At 47.2% G+C, this 18913-nt stretch overlaps 1 protein-coding gene across 1 annotated transcript in view; it reads left to right on the top strand.

Moving 5' to 3' along the window:
• Positions 1-528: 528 nt before the first annotated feature.
• Positions 529-18913, top strand: part of VOPP1 (VOPP1 WW domain binding protein) — a 104169-nt gene continuing 85784 nt past the window's right edge. The window contains exon 1 of the mRNA XM_077765835.1: positions 529-582. Coding sequence (XP_077621961.1) covers positions 529-582 — 54 coding nt within the window. The remainder of the gene's footprint in view (positions 583-18913) is intronic.

Genomic DNA, 18913 nt, shown 5'->3' with positions numbered 1-18913 from the left:
GGCCCATGGAAAGACAGACGTAAAAATAGCCAGATCAGAAAGTTTGAAGGCCTGCGCCGGAGGGGAGGCCACACGCCGACAGTCACCAGACCTCGCCTGTCTGTGTTGGTAAAAGCCTGAGAAGCATGAGTGGGAATAAGCCGCGAATGTGGAAGCCCAGAGTGATCAATAAAAGGTCCTGAGGAGACGGAATTCACTGACATGTATGTACTCAGTATAGATTTGGGATTTAATGGACTCCCCTGCACACCTGCAAACGGTGTTGACGTTCTGGACAGTATACTGGGCCAGTGAGGTCAAACTACTGGGAGTTCCTTGGTACCCTGTTGAGGAGGGCAGGAGAAGGGCAGGAGGCATCAGGAACGTAGGAATGCATGTGGGGTGTGCCACCTGCACAGCCAGCCCTAAGCATGCTGCTCAGAGACCCAGAGGTCACTCCTTCCCTCAAGGCATTACAACTGCATTGGTGCTGGGGGCACCAGCGTCCCTGCCCGGCCCTGGGTGGGCTGTCCTACGCTGCCGGAGACGATGGCGGAAAGGGTGAAGAGTGGCAGGAGCAGTGGCTCAAGCAGCAGAGACAAGGTACACGCAATCATGCAGTGAGTCATAGGGACAGAACGGGGGCCAGAGAACGTGACCCGGGGGGTGTACGGTGATGCGTCATTGATCCCGTCTGTCCAGAAAGGAAACTTTTGGGCAGTGCACCTGGAAAAATAAGTAGCTAAATGCAGTAGCTGCTACAGTGAGGAGTCACGATCTCTATCCTAGCTATCAGCCCTACGCTAGGGGGGGCCTCCGAGCCCCGGGACTGAGGGAGGGACTGGAGCCCTTGGCGAAATGACCCTGCGGTCTTCTAGATGTGTGCCATGCCTCTGCCCCCCTGGCTGTCCCCAGTGTCCCCAAAGGCACGGACATTTCTCAGGGGACCCTGCTCTGGAGAAAGGGAAACACTGCATTTTCTGAGGGACGTTCTGATCACAGGCTGATGCCCAAAGATGGCAGGTCTGGAGCTGGAAGGGCCCTTGGCCCACATTCCCCCGTGTTCCCTAATTCCACAGATTCATCCAGTGCTTATTTCCCCAGTTCCAGAATGTGCAATGCACATAAATATATGCATGCCCCTGGGGGAATTCCCACTCTAGTTTCTCAACCCCACAGAGGTGGTTATTAGGGATGGACGACAAAAGAGAAACCACAGGAGGGGATGGGAGAGATTAAGAAGTTTAGGAAGCCCTGGATAGAGATAATTTCGGTAATTCCTGCCTCTGCTCATTTTACCGCACTTTCTCCACCGTGAACATCACGTGGGTCATGGAGACAGAGAGTGACGTTCACCAACTTCATCACATTAGATGCAACTGCACTTGTGATTCTGTGATTCTGTGTCTGGATTGCACGGTGGAAGAAACTTCTGTTTGGAGCCCTGCAGCCCACCGTGAACATACCGCTTGCTCCACAGTCCTGTTTCTGAAGCAATGTCTATGAGCAGCTCAGGCAGCAACACTAGCTCAGAGCTGCTTGACAATCACCATTCAGGAGACGTGCCTGGGTGGCTCTGTCGGTTCTGCCTCCTGCTCTTGATGTTGGCCTTGGCCATGACCTCGGTGTTTGTGAGTGAGCCCCGTACATTGGGCCACGCTGGGCATGGAAAGTGCTTAAGATGCTTTCTCTCCCTCTGCCTGCTTCCTGCGCTTGTGTTTTCTTTAGCTCCTTAAAAAAAAAAATCCTTGATGAGAGCAGGCCAGACAACTATGGAGAGTGGACATCTATTAAGAAATGGAGATTTGCATCAGGAGGTGCCTCCGCGTGTCAGTCAGTCACATGTTGGATTCTTGATGTCGGCTCCTGTCATGATCTCAGGGTTCTTGAGATCAAGCCTTAGGTCAGGCAGTGTGCTGTCAGGAGGAAGTCTGCTTGCATTCTCTCTCCTTTCCTTTGGGCCTTCTCTCTCTCTTTCTTTCTCAAAATAAATAAATACAATTAAAAGCTAGAAAGAAAATACCCCAGTGATAAAGGAAAGCAGAGACACAGACATGCCGAGCTCACAAGTGGCTTAGGGGAGATGTGCTTGCATCACCTGCTGGTTTTATTTTATTTTATTTTATTTTTTTAATTTTTTTATGTTTTATTTATTTCTAGGAGAGAGAGAGAGACAGCGTGAGCAGGGGAGGGTCAGAGAGAGAGGGAGTCACAGACCGAAATAGGCTCCAGGCTCTGAGCTGGCAGTCAGCACAGAGCCCGACGCGGGGCTCGAACCCACAAACCGTGAGATCATGACCTAAGTGAAAGTCGGATGCCCAACCGACTAAGCCACCCAGGCGCCCTGCCTGCTGGTTTTAAATCACAGGGCGCCTGGGCAGACACACTCCGCACTTGCTATTTCCACACTGACCTGCCTTGTAGACAGAAGTGACTTCTTGCTTCAACAGAGTTGCCCTTGTTTGGCATTCTGATAACATGGCTTCCTGAGCAGTCAGGGAAAGGAAGCCGGAGACACTAAGTCATGTTCCAAGAGCCGAACTCCTCTGCTTCCCCTGGGACCCAGTCTCCTGTTGGCTGCACAGCGTCCCCAGCAGAGGTCACTCTGCACATGAACACAGTCACCAGGAGGGGGCGTTGGCTGGGTACCTGGCTATGAACTCTCCCAGAGGAGTGAGGTCTGGTGAGCACAGCCAGCGGGCCTCACCTCTGCCCAGGCTACTGATACACGCACAGAGCAGCCTCTCCCACACAGGGAACCTCTGCAGCCCAAGGCANGAACCCACAAACCGTGAGATCATGACCTAAGTGAAAGTCGGATGCCCAACCGACTAAGCCACCCAGGCGCCCTGCCTGCTGGTTTTAAATCACAGGGCGCCTGGGCAGACACACTCCGCACTTGCTATTTCCACACTGACCTGCCTTGTAGACAGAAGTGACTTCTTGCTTCAACAGAGTTGCCCTTGTTTGGCATTCTGATAACATGGCTTCCTGAGCAGTCAGGGAAAGGAAGCCGGAGACACTAAGTCATGTTCCAAGAGCCGAACTCCTCTGCTTCCCCTGGGACCCAGTCTCCTGTTGGCTGCACAGCGTCCCCAGCAGAGGTCACTCTGCACATGAACACAGTCACCAGGAGGGGGCGTTGGCTGGGTACCTGGCTATGAACTCTCCCAGAGGAGTGAGGTCTGGTGAGCACAGCCAGCGGGCCTCACCTCTGCCCAGGCTACTGATACACGCACAGAGCAGCCTCTCCCACACAGGGAACCTCTGCAGCCCAAGGCACAGGGTGCCCTGTGGGAAAGGGCAGCTTTGGGGTGCCCTCCCACCCCCCCAGATGCGTCCTTCCCGCACAGACGATGGGCCAGGTCATGGGCTCTCCATCTTGTATCTGACGGAGCACCCAGCCTTTTGGATTTCGTTGGTCACCTCCTTCCTCTCCTGGATTCTCCTGCTGACGGCTCTCTGAGGAACAGCTAGCAACTGGCATTCTGGCAAAGAAATGCCAGTGGCTGGCATTCCCAGGCTCTGCCACTGTGCTGAGGAGGGCAGGGAAGGAGAGACAGGGAGGCAGGCAAAGGCCCCGACCCTTGGGAAGACAAGAGTGTTGGCCGGCAAATGAGTCAGCCTGGAGACGACCATGCGAGAGGGAGAAAGTCACCATTTTCCCACGTGCGCCTCTGCACCACAACACTAGGGTAGGTTCAGACTAGGTTTTTATGATTTCCTGAGAGAGACAAGAGAAGAGAGGCAAAGGAGAAGAGGTTGTGGCCCCAAACCCCCGAGAGCCCAGGTCCAACCGGGTCTCAAATAGAACGTGAGGAATGTCCACAGAGATCACCCTGCACAACTGTAGGGGATGCAAGTCACACCCGGTAGAAGACGAGTGGGCTGCTGCTGTGTACAACCTCCAGAACTCCCTCTTTGGAATATTCTAGAGCTGTAAGGAGCTATGGCCTCGATATTCGCCCAGAAAACTTTGTAGATATTTTCCCCATATCTACTGTATATTATTTTGTTTATTTATTATTATTTTTTTAAAATGTTTTATTTATTTCTAGGAGAGAGAGAGAGAGACAGCGTGAGCAGGGGAGGGTCAGAGAGAGAGGGAGTCACAGACTGAAACAGGCTCCAGGCTCTGAGCTGGCAGTCAGCACAGAGCCTGACGCGGGGCTCGAACCCACGAACCGCGAGATCATGACCCAAGCGAAAGTCGGACGCTGAACCGACTAAGCCACCCAGGCGCCCCTATTTTGTTTATTTTAAACTGTTGAGTACACTTTACATGCAGTGTTACACTAATTTCAGGCATGTACCATAGTGATTCAACAGTTTGCTATGAATCATCACACAGGCGTAGCCACCGTGTGTCACCATACAAAGAAATCACAATTCCATGGATAATATCGTGTTCCTTTCGTCCTTGTGTTCTGGTCATTGCATTATTGGAAGCCATATTTCCTACCCCCTACTCATTATCCATTTTGCCCGTAACCCCCATGCCTCTCCCCTCTGGCAACGGTCTGTTTGGTCTCTGTATTTAGAAGTCCAGTTCTGCTTTTTCTTTGTTTATAATGCTTTTTCTTTTTAGATTCCACCTGCAAGTGAAATCATTCAGCATTTGTCTTTCTCAGTCTGACTTATTTCTTTCTGCATAATACCCTTTAGATCTACCCACGTTCTCAGCAATGGCAAGATCTCATCCCTTTTACTGGCTGAGTAATAATCCACGGTGTAGATAAAACTGTACATATACCGTGCCTTCTGTCTCTATTCATCTATCAGTGGAAACTTGGGGTGCTTCCCTATCGTGCGACTGTCAATAACACAGTGGTGCACACATCTTTTTAAATCAGTGTTTCCATTTTCCTTGAGTCAATGCTCACTACTGCCACTATTGGATTAGAGGGGAGTTTTAGTTACCAGTTTTTGAGAAGCCTTCATACTGCTTTCCACAGTGCTGCACCAATTTACATTCTCTCCTACAGTGCACAAGTGTGTCCTTTTCTCTACATTTCGCCAACTCTTGTTATTTCTTGTCTTTTTTGAAGCCATTCTGACAGTGTAAGACGGTATCTTACCGGGGTTTTGATTTGCATTTCTCTGATTTTGAGCACCTTTTCCTGTGTGTTTTGGCCAGCAGTATGTGTTCTTTGGGAAAATGTCTCTGTCCTCTTCCCATTTGTAAACTGGATTATTTGTTTCCTGGTGTTGGGTGTATAAGTTCCTTCTGTATGTGAGATATTAGCTGCTTAGCAGATACACCTTTTGCCAACATCTTCTCCTATTTTGTCGGTTGCCTCTCAAAAGCCTCTACGTTTTTTAAAAGGTAAGAGAATGAAGTCTACAACGCAGAGTGTTTGTATAAATGGAAATTAAACATACGCACAAATACTAAGAAACTGCAAAAACACATACAAGTACCAGGGTATCAGCCAAACGTTAAATCCTGGGCCCTGTGTTCAGGAGGCGATCAGAATAGGAAAGAAATAGAGAGAAGAAATACCAGGACGCTGTCAAATATTCCACGTGGACTAAGGATGGGGTGTGTCATGCACTGAGGGAAGTGAGGAAATGCACAGTGCTTTTCCTGACAAGCAGACACAGAGGCCCACAACACCCCCAGCGACTAGGCGAACGTGAGGTGTGTGCAGAAGGACTGATGAGTGGGACAGGGCAGAGAAGAGAGACCAGCAAGGAGGGGAAACATTGCAGAACACTCACTGTCTGTAAATACAGATCAAATACGTTATGCATATTACACCTGTGTAGATATGATGTTTTTAAATGTTTCTTTACTTTTCATTGAGATGACAGGGAGGGGCAGGGAGAGAGGGAGACAGAGGATTCAAAGTGGGGCCTGTGCTGACAGTAGAGAGCCGGATGCGAGGCTTGAACTCACGAATCCGGAGATCATGACCTGAGCCAAAGTCTGACGCTTAACTTGCTGAGCCACTCAGTCACCCCCAGATAGTATATGCAGTTACTTATACATGATATGTTATATTCGGTTAAATATATGTACATTAAAGACTTTGAACTCTAGGGGGGCCTGGGTGGCTTAGTCAGTTAAGCTCAGGTCATGATCTTGCGTTTCACAAGTTCGAGCTCCATGTCGGGCTCTGTGCTGACAGCTCAGGGCCTGTAGCCTGCTGGATTTTGTCTCCCTCTCTTTCTGCCGCACCCCCACTAGTGTTCTCTCTCTCTCTCTCTCTCCTCTCTCTCGCTCAAAAATGAATAATTATTTTTAAAAAATTTTTAATAGAAGAGTTTATTCTTAAGCCTCAGGGTCGTGGGAATCATTGAAATGTTCCTAAACTGGACTGGCTGCTGCATACTTGTATTTAGTAGTTTAATCTCTTGGTTTATTAAGAATTATTGGAGAAGTCCCCGAGCAAATGTTGGGAGAGTGTTTGGGGTCCCAAGGATAGGCGCTATAGTCTAGAAAGTGTAGAGCCACTGGGAGCAGAGACAGGAAGGCTTAGTAAAGAAATACTGAAGGACGGAGAAAATGCCATGCTAATGGATGTCACGCTCCGGTATGAGAAAGATGGAAGAATCGAGGAAATGGCAGGGCCGGACAGTGGTGCCTTGAGGAGAATCCCAGGGGGAGCATGTTTAGAGAGTGGGAAACATACGAAGTGTAAACCAGACACAGGGACTCTCCTAGACGTGTGACATCTACGTGGTAGGTCCCTGATGCCCAGAGAGCGACAGCAGCTAGAGTAGCAGAGCTAACAGGCTCTCGGTGACTTGACTTGGGGATGAAGACAAGAGGGTACGTGCAGAAGGAACTGGTGGCTCAGTCTTAGGGATCTGGCCTAAAGCAAAACCCAAGACTACACAATCAGCTTCCATTTTCCCATCAGCAGATGGTAGAGAAAACGATCTGGGCGTTTAGCGCCAAATGAGGTTCCATAGAGGAACAACTCAGGTCAGAGAGGAAAGGCTTCCAGGATAACTTCTGCACTTGTATCCCATTTCCAGCCCAGACAAATGTCTCGGCGCTGCCATCACTGCAGCTCTCGTTCAACCTTCTATGCCCACTCCCCAAATACTGGATCCTGCAGGGTCAACACACTTGGAGTTTTCTAAAGCCTGAGCAGTGGAAACAAATCGAACCCCATTTCCTGCAATAAACAGCCAGGGTACTGTCCAAACATTTCACACCCCGAAAGCCGTTTCACCAAAATAGCACTGCAAGTTCATAAGATAGATTCGGCTGGCAGAATGTCTGGGGCAGCGGCCAAATGCAACACCTCCCGCAGAGAAGATGGCATGTGTTATGTGTCCACACAGACAGGTAGTGGTCTGCAGCTTTAAAGGGGCAGCACTGGAAGTGGGGAGGGGGGCCTATGATCTACAAGGATATAGGTTAAATGGGACTTGTACAAGATTGCCTCTTTGTTACCCGACTACTTTAACCAGTCTTTTAGAAGAGAAGGTTCCTTGTTAATAAGAAAGAGGCTCTGTTTACAAAGCTTTCCCGAAAGTATTCAAATACATTTATTGGAGATTCTAAAATAGTTGTGTCCTAGTCCATTGGCTTTAAAAAAATTTTTTTAATGCTTTCTTTCTTTCTTTTTTTTTTAATTTTTAATGTTTTATTCATCTCTGAGAGAGAGAGCGAGCATGACCAGGGGAGGGTCAGAGAGAGAGGGAGATACAGAATCTGAAACAGGCTCCAGGCTCTGAGCTGGCTATCAGCACAGAGCCGGAACCCACAAACCATGAGATCATGACCTGAGCCGAAGTCAAACACTTAACCGACTGAGCCACCCAGGCACCCATAGTCCTTTGGTTTCTTAACGGATATTTAAAGGCTGCCCTTCTTTAAGGCCAATAAAACGTAAACAACCCAAAAAAAGTAAAAACCAGGATTTCGCCAAATCTTTTAGACTTCTACTCCCTACAAACTGTTTACCATCAATGCAAACCTCTGCAGGGAATGCCATAGACTCATAAACATTCTGTCAGTAAGCATATATAACATTAGGGAAAACTGAAAACATAATAAAAACCAATATAAGCAATGCTGTATTGTAATAAAACATGTAATCACGTAATGAAACGTGAGAGTTAATAGACAACTTTTTTGAGGAACCCCCAACCCAATGAGGAGTGGCAACTCAGCCTCCCAAGATCAAGAGTCATATGCTGGACTATTCCTTTTATGGAGTCACTTAAACTAATGGGAAATATGCAAATTATTTTTGAAAACTTTTGTATTTAAATTTTTTGTTTTTTTAAAATTTTTTTGTTTTCAAAAAAAAAAAAGAGAGAGCGAGATAATTGAAGGGCCAGAGCGAGAGACAGAGAGTATATCTGCGGGCTGCTCCATGCTTAGTGCAGAACTTGATGTGGGGTTTGATCACAGGCCCGTGAGGTCAGTACCTGAAACAAAATCAAGAGTTGGACGCTCAACTCACTTCACCACCCAGGTGCCCGGGAAAATGCAAGTTTTCTAATCCATGCAAGACACGGAGGTGACTGATACATAAGAATCTAACAGAACTTGCTCAATATATTTGGTGCCAACCACAGAAAGACTTCATACGCTCTAAATCCTTGGGACGCACGTTGAACAACACAGCTTTCCCTCCCCTGTGTGTCCACACACCAGGTCACTACCCACCACACACAATCACCACCTTAGTGTTCAGAAACACAGTTTCCCGACTTCACATGAGGGACTGGCAGTCCCAAAGCTTGTTTAGCATCAATCCACCATTGATCAGAACTATCAACATCCAAACATCAGTGTTTTCAGCTGCAACTGGTACAGGCGCCCAAAGCATCTTTAACCACCGTAGGAACGGATTCTCCAGCACAGGGAGTTTTTTCAGCTCTCTCCGTAGAGAAAAGCTCTAAACTGTATATACAGAGTATCACTCTTAGGAGAAAAGGGAGTTGCCGGAACTGACACTTGCACAGACTGTGCAGCTAGCTGGGTGAGCACTGGAGGCAGCAGCTTCCTAGCAAGACTGCGTTCACTTTTGACCCTGGGAAGCCAGGGTATGGAGAAGAGGTAAGAATCAGGGCTGACAGGACATCCGCGGGGAAATTTAAAAGGGAGGCAGGTAGAAGGAGCCTGCAGCATTGCCATTGTGCTGCTGCAGATTTCCTGACAAGTATCATTCTTTCCCCTCTCGTAGGGAATGCTGGGTAAAGCCTCACTGTTACTTTCCATCCATGCCCACTATCTCACTGCAGACACAACAAAGGACCCTTCTGCTTGAAGTATAAAAGGACACCCACCCGAGTCATTTTTAAGCATTTTAAAGCATAATTTAAAAACACCATCGGGGCTTCCTTTTCTTAAGCATGTGAGTTTTCCATTCCCCTGAAAATACAGTGATTCTTGTCAGCCTGTCACAGCTCTGGCAGACCAGATAATAAAGCTTCCAGTTGGCCCAGCATATGTGGACACTGATGGATCCCAGAAGAGTGGCAGCTATTTCTTGCCCAGTCACCACCTCCAAGTACATTTTTCTTCTGTCTCTTCCGTAGTGGAGTAGCTGTCAAGGATAACGATTCCCCACCATGGTCATTGTCCTCTCCCAGCATCCAGTAGCTCATTGTTTGTTCTTATAACTGGGATGCAATAAAACCTTGCTTTACTAACTACCATTTTGACACCTGAGAAAAGAGACAGAATTGAACTAAAACAAAGGCATTTATTTGGGGTGTTAGCATTGCCTTTGGGGGCACAAATATAGGTAGAAACCCAGATTGTGGTCCCCTAGGGACCAGCGGTTAGCAGTGATTAAAGACAAAAAGGAATGACTGTGCACATTGTTTACAAGGAACTGGAATTGGTGTGGGTGGCAGGAAACTAATCTCAGCTAAACACCTGGTTGCCGAGGCCTGCGTTGAGCACAAGTTTGTTACTGTTGCAAGTTGTGGGTGTCCCTGCAGAGCCCCCACAATATGTGGTCCTGCTCCGAAGTTCAGGTCCCAGCCAGTGAGGACATGTGTAAGGGCTACCTCCTTAATGGCCTCCTGGCTCCATTTTCAAACCCCTTGACACCAGTGACCCAGTTTCCTGTTACCTCTGACACACTTCAAAAGATTAGCTAGTTGAGGGGCGCCTGGGTGACTTAGTCGGTTAAGCGTCCGACTTTCGCTTAGGTCATGATCTCACGGTTCGTGGGTTCGAGCCCCGCGTCGGGCTCTGTGCTGACTGCCAGCTCAGAGCCTGGAGCCTGCTTCAGATTCTGTGTCTCCCTCTCTCTCTGACCCTCCCCTGCTCACGCTGTCTCTCTCTCTATCTCTCCTAGGGAAAAAAAAAAAAAAAAAAGATTAGCTGTTGAGGCACCTGGCGGCTCAGTCAGTTGAGCCTCTGACTCTTGATCAGGTCTCAGGTCATGATCTCTCAGTTCATGAGATCAAGTCCCACTTGACAGGCTCTGTGCAGAGCTGGGAGCCTGGACTGGGATTCTCTCCGCTCCTCCCTGACTCATATGCACAAATGCACACTCTCTTTTTCTCAAAATAAACTTAAAATAAGAACACTTTAGAAGTCATATTTGCCATATATTTATATGTTTAATATAAAAAAGACTTAGGATGCTCCCAGTCACTAAAATCATATCAAAGAGATACTTTAAAATCTTTCATTTTCCCTGACAATGTATAAATTAGTCTACTGTGCATATTATACAAATGCCAAAATCAAATATTAAATCTTCCTATTTACCACCAATATATAATGTTATAAAGCATATAGTTATTGGAAGTTTTAGACAGATGACACGTATTTAGTAAAATATAAATTTAAATAATGAGGACAGGCACCAAGTTGCCTCAATCAGTCGAGCATCCGACTCAATTTTGGCTCAGGTCATGATCTCATGGTTCATGGGATCGAACCCCAGGTCAGCCTCCTCAGTGACAGCACGAAGCCCCGCTCAGGATACTCCTTCTCTCTCAAAACAAATAAAGTTAAAAATAATAAATACGAATAAATGTGAAGAGAAAAGATGTACTTCTACCAAGAAATTACTGCCCATAAGACATGGTATCCATGTGTCCAGTCCTTTTGCTTTGAGTGTCGTAGGTGTGTTTGTGTGAGTTTATGAGTTGTGTGACAGGTTGGGAGGTGAGGGATCCAGGACCCTGTTCTTGTGGTAACTGATGTCCCCACGGCGGACAGGCACAGTCCTGTTCCCTTCTATTTTCTAGTGGCCACACATCATCATTTACTGTGCGTCCCCAAAGTTGACTAATTGGGCCAGTTCCAATATTTTGAGACCCATCATTGCACTAAAGGGGACAGCTGTACCATAAATCTCTATTTCTGTAGGACTGTACATCTGGCACAACTTTTGGAACATTATTTATATACCTTTTGGGGGTGTCGTCTACAGTTTCTAATATCTACCATCTCTTTATAAAGTTGGGGCCTTATTTGGGAAAGAAGGGATCCCAGGGACTGAGTGGATAGCTGGAGAATTCGGAGGACAAGCTAGGATTTGAACTTGCCTACAACCTGCCACCCATTTCTCCTGTTTCTCCCTTTCCGAATGGGAATGACTCTGCTATGAGTGTGCAGATAGATATAGCCTGTATAAAAGAGACTTGCCCTGTACCTTAGGAGAGTCAAGGACTGGGATGTATCGTAGGAATTTGGTGGGGAGTCGTTCCAAATATCCCTTTGCAGTTAGGGTTTATTTAGGCCAAGCTTCCTGTTACAGACCAAGGGTCACAAACTGAACTTGGCCCACAGTGATAGTCAATATGTCTTATATAGCCAGTTCAATGTTCTAAACATCATTGACTGAATGATGCCTACTTTTGAATTTGGCCATAGTCCCTAACTCTCCCTATTGCTTCATACTGAGCTGCTTTCTCCTCCGACATTGACTCACGCCTGACCCATTGCATTGGCTCTTCCGAACGTGTACGATCTAACATCTGAACAAGTATGCGGGGCTAAGGGCTGTCTAGATCATTTCAGAGTTATTCTCTACCATGTGTCTCTTCTCTATGCCCTTGAGAGGCAGGCACAGTCCTGAAAGCATAGGACCTTAATCAGGAGAGTTGGCAAGACTCCAAGGACCTTTACTCATGGAGCAAAACCTAAAGTCTCTTACTTCTACTTATTATTACTCAAGAGCAGCTTTTGAGAAAAGCTGTTGGTAGCAAACAAAACTAGTGAAAAGTACGGCTTTCATTCTCCTCTTCGGTTAGTTAGATCAAGAGGGTTAATTCCATCCCCAAGCAATGCAACCATGCGAGGCATTAACAGATCTAAGACGCTTGCTTTTTCTTACTCACAGTGCTTCTCTGCACTACTACAGTGAAGCTCCTGAGGACTTCATGAGTGCAGAACACAGCTCTTCAAGGAACTCTCCCTTTGGTATAAAAAGGATATATGACTTTGGAGCCTGATAAAGTTCAGGTCTAGTATCACCTGCTACTCGTTGACAAGTTTGGGAAAGTTACTTTTGGTCTTTATACCTAATGTGTGAAAAAGGCATAATGCTATCCGCCTTCCGCATTTGTTGAAAAATTAAATTCTCTATTGTATTCAGAGAGTAAATCTAGCACAATCTATGTCCAATTACTGCAAATTTCCTCCCTTTTCCTTAGTGTTTAACAATGATGTTGTTTTAATTCATAGAAAATGCAAATCAGGGGCACCTGGGTGGCTCAGTTGGTTAAGTGTCCGACTTCAGCTCAAGTCATGATCTCACAGTTCGTGGGTTCGAGCCCTGCGTTGAGCTCTGTGCTGACAGCTAGCTCAGAGCCTGGAGCCTGTTTCAGATTGTGTATCTCTTTCTCTATTTACCCCTGTCCTGCTCACTCTGTCTCTCTCTCAGAAATAAATAAAACATTAAAAAAATTAAAAGAAAAAAATGCAAATCAAAAGTACAATGGGATATCAGCCCACATTGTCAGAATGGCTAAAATAAAAGACACAACAAACAACAGGAGTTGGCGAGGATGTAAACGAATGGGCGGGAATGCGAATTGGTGCAGTCACTGTAAAAAATGCTTTGGAGGTCTTGTAGGTGAACCTCAAGCACGGTTAAATACTAACACGCTATTTCTGCTTTTGTAAATCTGCTTGGCAAGCTTGTACTTCCCTGTCCTGGCTGGCCATACCCACACCCTGTACGTAAGGTTACAGAACACCACGTCACCATTCTACCCCGGTGGTCTGTCACGTAGTCACTACCCCACGGCTTCTCAAATGTCTAATTACGGTTGGTCATTTGAAGACAAAGAACTTAAAATCGATAGGTCTCTGCCAGAACTAACACCTGAGTGTCACAGTGCAGTTGGCTACCACAGTATGCTGTAGAATGTAATTGGCTAACTAAATAATGACATGTTCTGCTTTACTGAGATCCATATAAGCTCATCAGCACCTTTGTTCGGGGCCATTCTCTGCATTTCTCCATGAGATCAGGAGATCAGGTTTGGCCTGGCCATAAATAAAATCTTGCCTCGCTTCTATTCATCGTTTGGTGGTCTCTTCAACAATCACCCTGTTTCAGAGGTTTCTCAAAAAATTAAACACAGAAGTAGCCTATAATCCAGGAACTGTCCCACTGATACCCACTTCCAAAATACAAAAGCACTAATTCAATGGGATACATGCACCCTTATATTTCTTGCAGCTTTATTTACAATGAACAAGACAGGGAAGCAGCCCAAGTGTCCACTGATAGATGAATGGATAAAGAAGATGTATATACATATATACAATGGAACTTTTATTATTCAGTCATAGAGAAAATGAAATATTGCTGTTTGCAATGACATGGTTTGAGCTAGAGAGTATAGTGCTGAGTGCAACAAGTCACTCAGGAAAAAGACCAAATACCATATGATCTCACTCATATGTGCAATTTAAGAAACAAAACAAAAGAAGAGAGCAGAGAGAGAGAGAGAGAGAGAGAGAAACCAAGGAACAGACTCTTAACTATAAAGAATAGAGTAATGGTTACCAGAGGGCAGGCGGGTGGGGCATGGGTGAAATGGGAAATAATGAGGTCACCTATCATGGTGACACTGAGTAATGTATACAATTGTTAAATTGCCATATTGTTAAATCACTCTATTGTGCACCTGAAACTGGTATAGTGCTGTGTGTCAACTCTACTGGAATTAAAATTAAAAAACTTAACTATAAAAATAAGGAAAAAAGTCATACTATGTAGAATTTTGACCTGTTCACATCTAGTAGGGTTGGGGCGCCTGGGTGGCTCAGTGTGTTAAGCGTCTGACTTCAGCTCAGGTCGTGATCTCATGCCTTGTGAGTTTGAGCCCCGTGTCAGACTCTGTGCTGACAGCTCAGAGCCTGGAGCCTGCGTTGGTTTCTGGGTCTCTGTCTCTCTCTGTCTTCCCTCCGTTAGGTGCGCTCTCTCTCTTTCTCTCTCTGTCTCTGTCTCTCTCCCTCAAAACTAAATAAACATTAAAAAGATAAAAGGACAATGGAAGTTTAGGAGGACACATGGGAGATAAGAAAGCTGTTTTATGGTGTGGAGTTTCCTCAGGAAACTAACAATAGAACTCCCCTATGACCCAGCAATAGCACTGCTAGGAATTTACCCAAGGGATACAGAAATGCTGAGGCATAGGAGCACATGTACCCCAATGTTCATAGCAGCACTCTCCACAATAGCTAAAACATGGAAAGAGCCTAAGTGTCCATCAACAGATGAATGGATCAAGAAGATGTGGTTTATCTATACCATGGAATACTACATGGCAATCAGAAACAATGAAATCTGGCCATGTGTAGCAACATGGATGGACCTTGAGGGTGTTATGCTGAGCGAAATAAGTCAGGCAGAGAAGGACAAATACCATATGTTTGCACGTATAGGAGGATTAGGAGGAACCTGACGGAGGAACAAGGGGGAGAAGAAGGGCGGAAATGGTGGGGAAAGGGAGAGAGGCAAACCATGAGAGACTCTTGAATGCTAACAAAAACTGAGGACTGATGGATGTGGGGGGAAGGGGGATGGGCATGGAGGAGGGCACTTGTGGGGATCTGCACTGGGTGTTATGTGGAAACTAATTTGACAATAAACTATTTGTAAAAAAAAAAAAAAAAAGAAAGCTGTTTTAGTTTTTCATCCTGGTAAGTGTGTTCTGTACTCTCCATCGCCTATTTCATCCATTCCCCTCCTCGCCTTCCCACGCAAACTTCCTCTCTGCTAACCCTCAGTTCGTTCGTTGTCTACCGTGAAGAGTTTGTTCTTGGTTTGTTTCTTTCTCTTGTTTTCTTTTGCTTGTTTGTTTTCTCCTGAAGTTCCATGGGAGTGAGATCATAGGGTATTTGTCTTTTTCTGCCTGACTTCTTTTGCATTATACTCTCTTCTCTGTCCATGTTGTTGCACATGGCAGTATTTCATTCTTTTTATGGCTAAATAACATTCCATTTCATATCTACCACTTCTTCTGTATCCATTCCTCTATCTACGGATTCTTGGACTGCCTCCATAGCTTAGCTATTCCGAATAATGCTACAATAAACATAGGGGTGCATGTATCCCTTTGAATTAGTGCTTTTGCATTTTTAGATTAAGTATCCAGGGGTGTGATTCTGGATTGTATGGTAGTTTGATTGTATTTCTTGAGGAACCTCTATCCTGTTTTCCACAGTGGCTAGACCAATTAGCATTCTCATCCCCAGTGCGCAGGGGTTCCTTTTTCTCTATATCCTTGCCAATGCTTGTTGTTTCTGGTGTTTTGGATTGAGATAAGAAAGATTTGTTTCTGTGGGTGTGAATGGTCTTTTCCTATCTTTTTGTGGCCATGAGCCTTAGGGGATTTATGATAGATGTATTCTCCATCTTCTTCCTATGAGTAGACCCAATCAAAAGAGAATTTATCTCATTTCCCAGCAGTCGATGGTTTGAGTCACATCAGAGAAGCTCCTAGAAGACTTCTTTTGGCATCTGTTGAATCTCCTATGTCTTCAGATGAAAATCATCTTTACACCAACTCTGGGGTATTGAGTGGTTTTTCTGAGTCAACCTCTCCCCTTTCCTTTAGTCCAACATCCTCACCTCAGTAACAACTAGTCTCCTTACCAAGTTGAAAGTAAGGGCCATTACTTATGCTGGTGGTCACCCCAGCCTAGAGCTTAGATTCTCAAGTTGCTGTCTATTTGTTTCAAAGTGGAAATTAGAAAACTGGAGGTAATCGAAGTTATGGGAAAGACATGAGTAATTCCACTCTTTTTTTTTTTTGTTTTATTTATTTCTTAGAGAGAGAGAGAAAGACAGAGAGACAAAGAGAGAGAGAGACAATGTGAGCAAGAGAGGGTCAGAGAGAGGGAGATACAGAATCTGAAACAGGCTCCAGGCTCTGAGCTGGCTGTTAGTACAGAGCCCGACACGGGGCTCGAACCCAGGGGCCATGAGATCATGACCTGAGCTGAAGTCAGAGGCTTAACCGACTGAGCCACCCAGGCGCCTCACTGCTCTTACTTCTATAAGGAATGACTCCTCCAGTGTACAAGGGAAATAAATGACGACTAAGCAAATGAGCATAGGCAAAGGCTATTTACTCAGAGCTTGGTATATCAAGGGCGTGCGCCGCTCTCTCTCGTATTGGACAGAGACTCAAAGGCAGGCAGCGGAATAGGAAAGCATGAAGGTAGAACTAAAGGGAAGGCTTCCAGGATGCCCTGACTGGAGGCTGTTGTCATGGAGAAAGTGTAGGTGAGGTAACTAGAAGTGGGCCATGCTGTGGGGTTGGTTAGGGGAGTAGATGTGGCTTTTTCTCTGATTAATTCTAAATTGAAAGTGGGGACAAAATGTATGAAAGCTGTCAATTACTAATCAAGTCCTAGCCATTTGGGGCCAACGTGACAGGGGTTATTGTTTGGCTTTCTAGACTGTAAGAGATAGTGGTTTGATTTTCTGCAAGTCTGACTTAGAGATAGTAGGCTGGCAATTGTGGATAATGGGTTGTTTTCCTGAACTAATAACTGCCCCAGATTGTGGGTCCTATTTTGTCTTTGAATTCAAGTTCTACCACATCTCGAGAGGCGCACATGGCCTCACGGCACTGATCCTAGGTGAAAGTTCCCTGGGCCCTGGCTGCTCCTATTTTAGGGCTTTTTCGGTTCTTCTCCCTCCCTTTAGGTCTCTGCTCCTGACAATTTACCAGAGAGGCCTGGCCTGCCTCTCTTATTTCTGGTGGCACCTGCCATACCTCCTAAGTAGTGCACATCATTTATTTTTCTTCCTGGCAACTTGTAATTTGACATGCACACCTTAATGTCTTCCTTCTAATTATCCATTGCCCCTCACTGGACTGAAGTCCACACTTCAACCTAGAGGATAGCTACTGTGTCTATGTCGTTCACCGCTACTATCCCCAATGCCCAGGAGAGTGCTCAGCAGAAAGGTGGTGTAGACACCTACGGGTGGAATCCATGAACTACATGCCCATCATTCATGCCATCTCCCTGGGAGGAAAGCTGAGCTCTGCCATCAGACTCCGGGCCAAGCCCAGTCACTCATGTATTTGCTTCCTTTGAGGACACAAAAGCCCAGGTTCTGGGGTCTTCCTTCATCAGGGGCAGGGGAGTAGGCCTGCCCCAAACAACAGATGAGAGCAAGTCCTGTCTTCTTTAGGAGTGGTTGTCTTAGACTTGTCTTCCTCTTGTGACTTGTTCAGAGATTCGTGTGCCCTCCTCTTCAGCACTCGGGGAAACGGCCTGGCCGGCCAGCCCTCACCCTATTATCAGTTCCTGCCAAGCATACACCGGTCATCTAGAACCAGGCAGAGGGCACCCAGGAGAGACAGGAGACTGGGAAGAAAGCATCACAACGTTTTGACTTCGATTTTTATTTATTTAAAAAAGATTTCTTGATGTTTACTTATTTTTGAGAGAGAGAGACAGAGACAGAGCCCTAGTGCGGGAGGGGCAGAGAGGGAGGGAGACACAGAAGGCAAAGCAGGCTCCACGTTTTCAGCTGAGCGCCCTGCCCGGCTCGGCTCCCAGTNAGCCGGGGGGAGGGGACGGAGAGGGGAGGAAGCTGCGCTGCGCTCGGCGCTGTGGCTGCGCGACCTCCGGCCGCCCAGAGCCCCCAGGTCCCGCGGGCCGGCCAGGGGCTGCCGCCCCCTCTGTCCTGGCGCACGCCCCACGGAGGACCCGTTGCCGACCCGACAGCGGCGCACACCCGGAGAGGACCCGGAGCCACAGGCTGCNAACCCGGACAATGCCTGCGGCCCGGCGCGGGGCGCCGCCTCGACGCCCCCTGGAAGACCGTCTGGGAGAACACGAAAGGGCCACTGGCTGAGAACCACAGCCTTTCTAGCGGACCCGTGTCAGCCCCGGTGCTGAATAAGTAGGGATCCTGGTGACAGGGTCCCGTCCGGCCTCCCCCCTGCTCTGCTTCTCTCTGCCTTCCTCTTCCATCCCCACCCGACACCGCCTGCCCCTCCCCACCCCCACTGCCTCATGCTCCAGGGTTCTTCCTCTAGTTTCTCCAGGGGATCTGGAGGACTCAGGAGTGACCTTTATGCATTGTACTTCCCCCTCCCTAGAGGAGGAGGCCCCGAGATCGAGTGGGGCTTTCGGTTGGGGGGGGAGGGGCGGTGGTCTGGGAGCGGCGCAGGCGCAGAGTCGCGGCTGCCGGCTTGCCCTTGGAGGTGGGAGTGGGCTGGCGGCTGGAGGTGCGAACCCGCGGACTTGTTGTGGGAGGAGGTCAGGGCAGTNGGGAAACATCCCTGCCTGTGAAAATGAATCGCAGGGTCTTCAGATTCCAGACAAGCATTCCAAGGAGAGTTTGGGTGGTGGGCGTGATTTGTTGGAGCCCGGCCCGGGAACTTGTGGAAGCGACTTGGAGTGGAAGCGCCAGTGGGACTCAAGCCCCCGTGCCTCCCCCCCACCCTGCTTAGAAAGTTGCACCCTCTGATGGGGGCCGGGACCTCCCCCTTTTGCTAAAGCGGGTTCTTTAAA

This window comes from Crocuta crocuta, unplaced genomic scaffold, assembly GCF_008692635.1.
Source record: "Crocuta crocuta isolate KB4526 unplaced genomic scaffold, BGI_CrCroc_1.0 scaffold751, whole genome shotgun sequence".
In the NCBI taxonomy this organism is placed as follows: Eukaryota; Metazoa; Chordata; class Mammalia; order Carnivora; family Hyaenidae; genus Crocuta; species Crocuta crocuta.
Note: the sequence above shows the minus strand (reverse complement) of the source record. Positions and strands in the feature narration are given on the sequence as shown.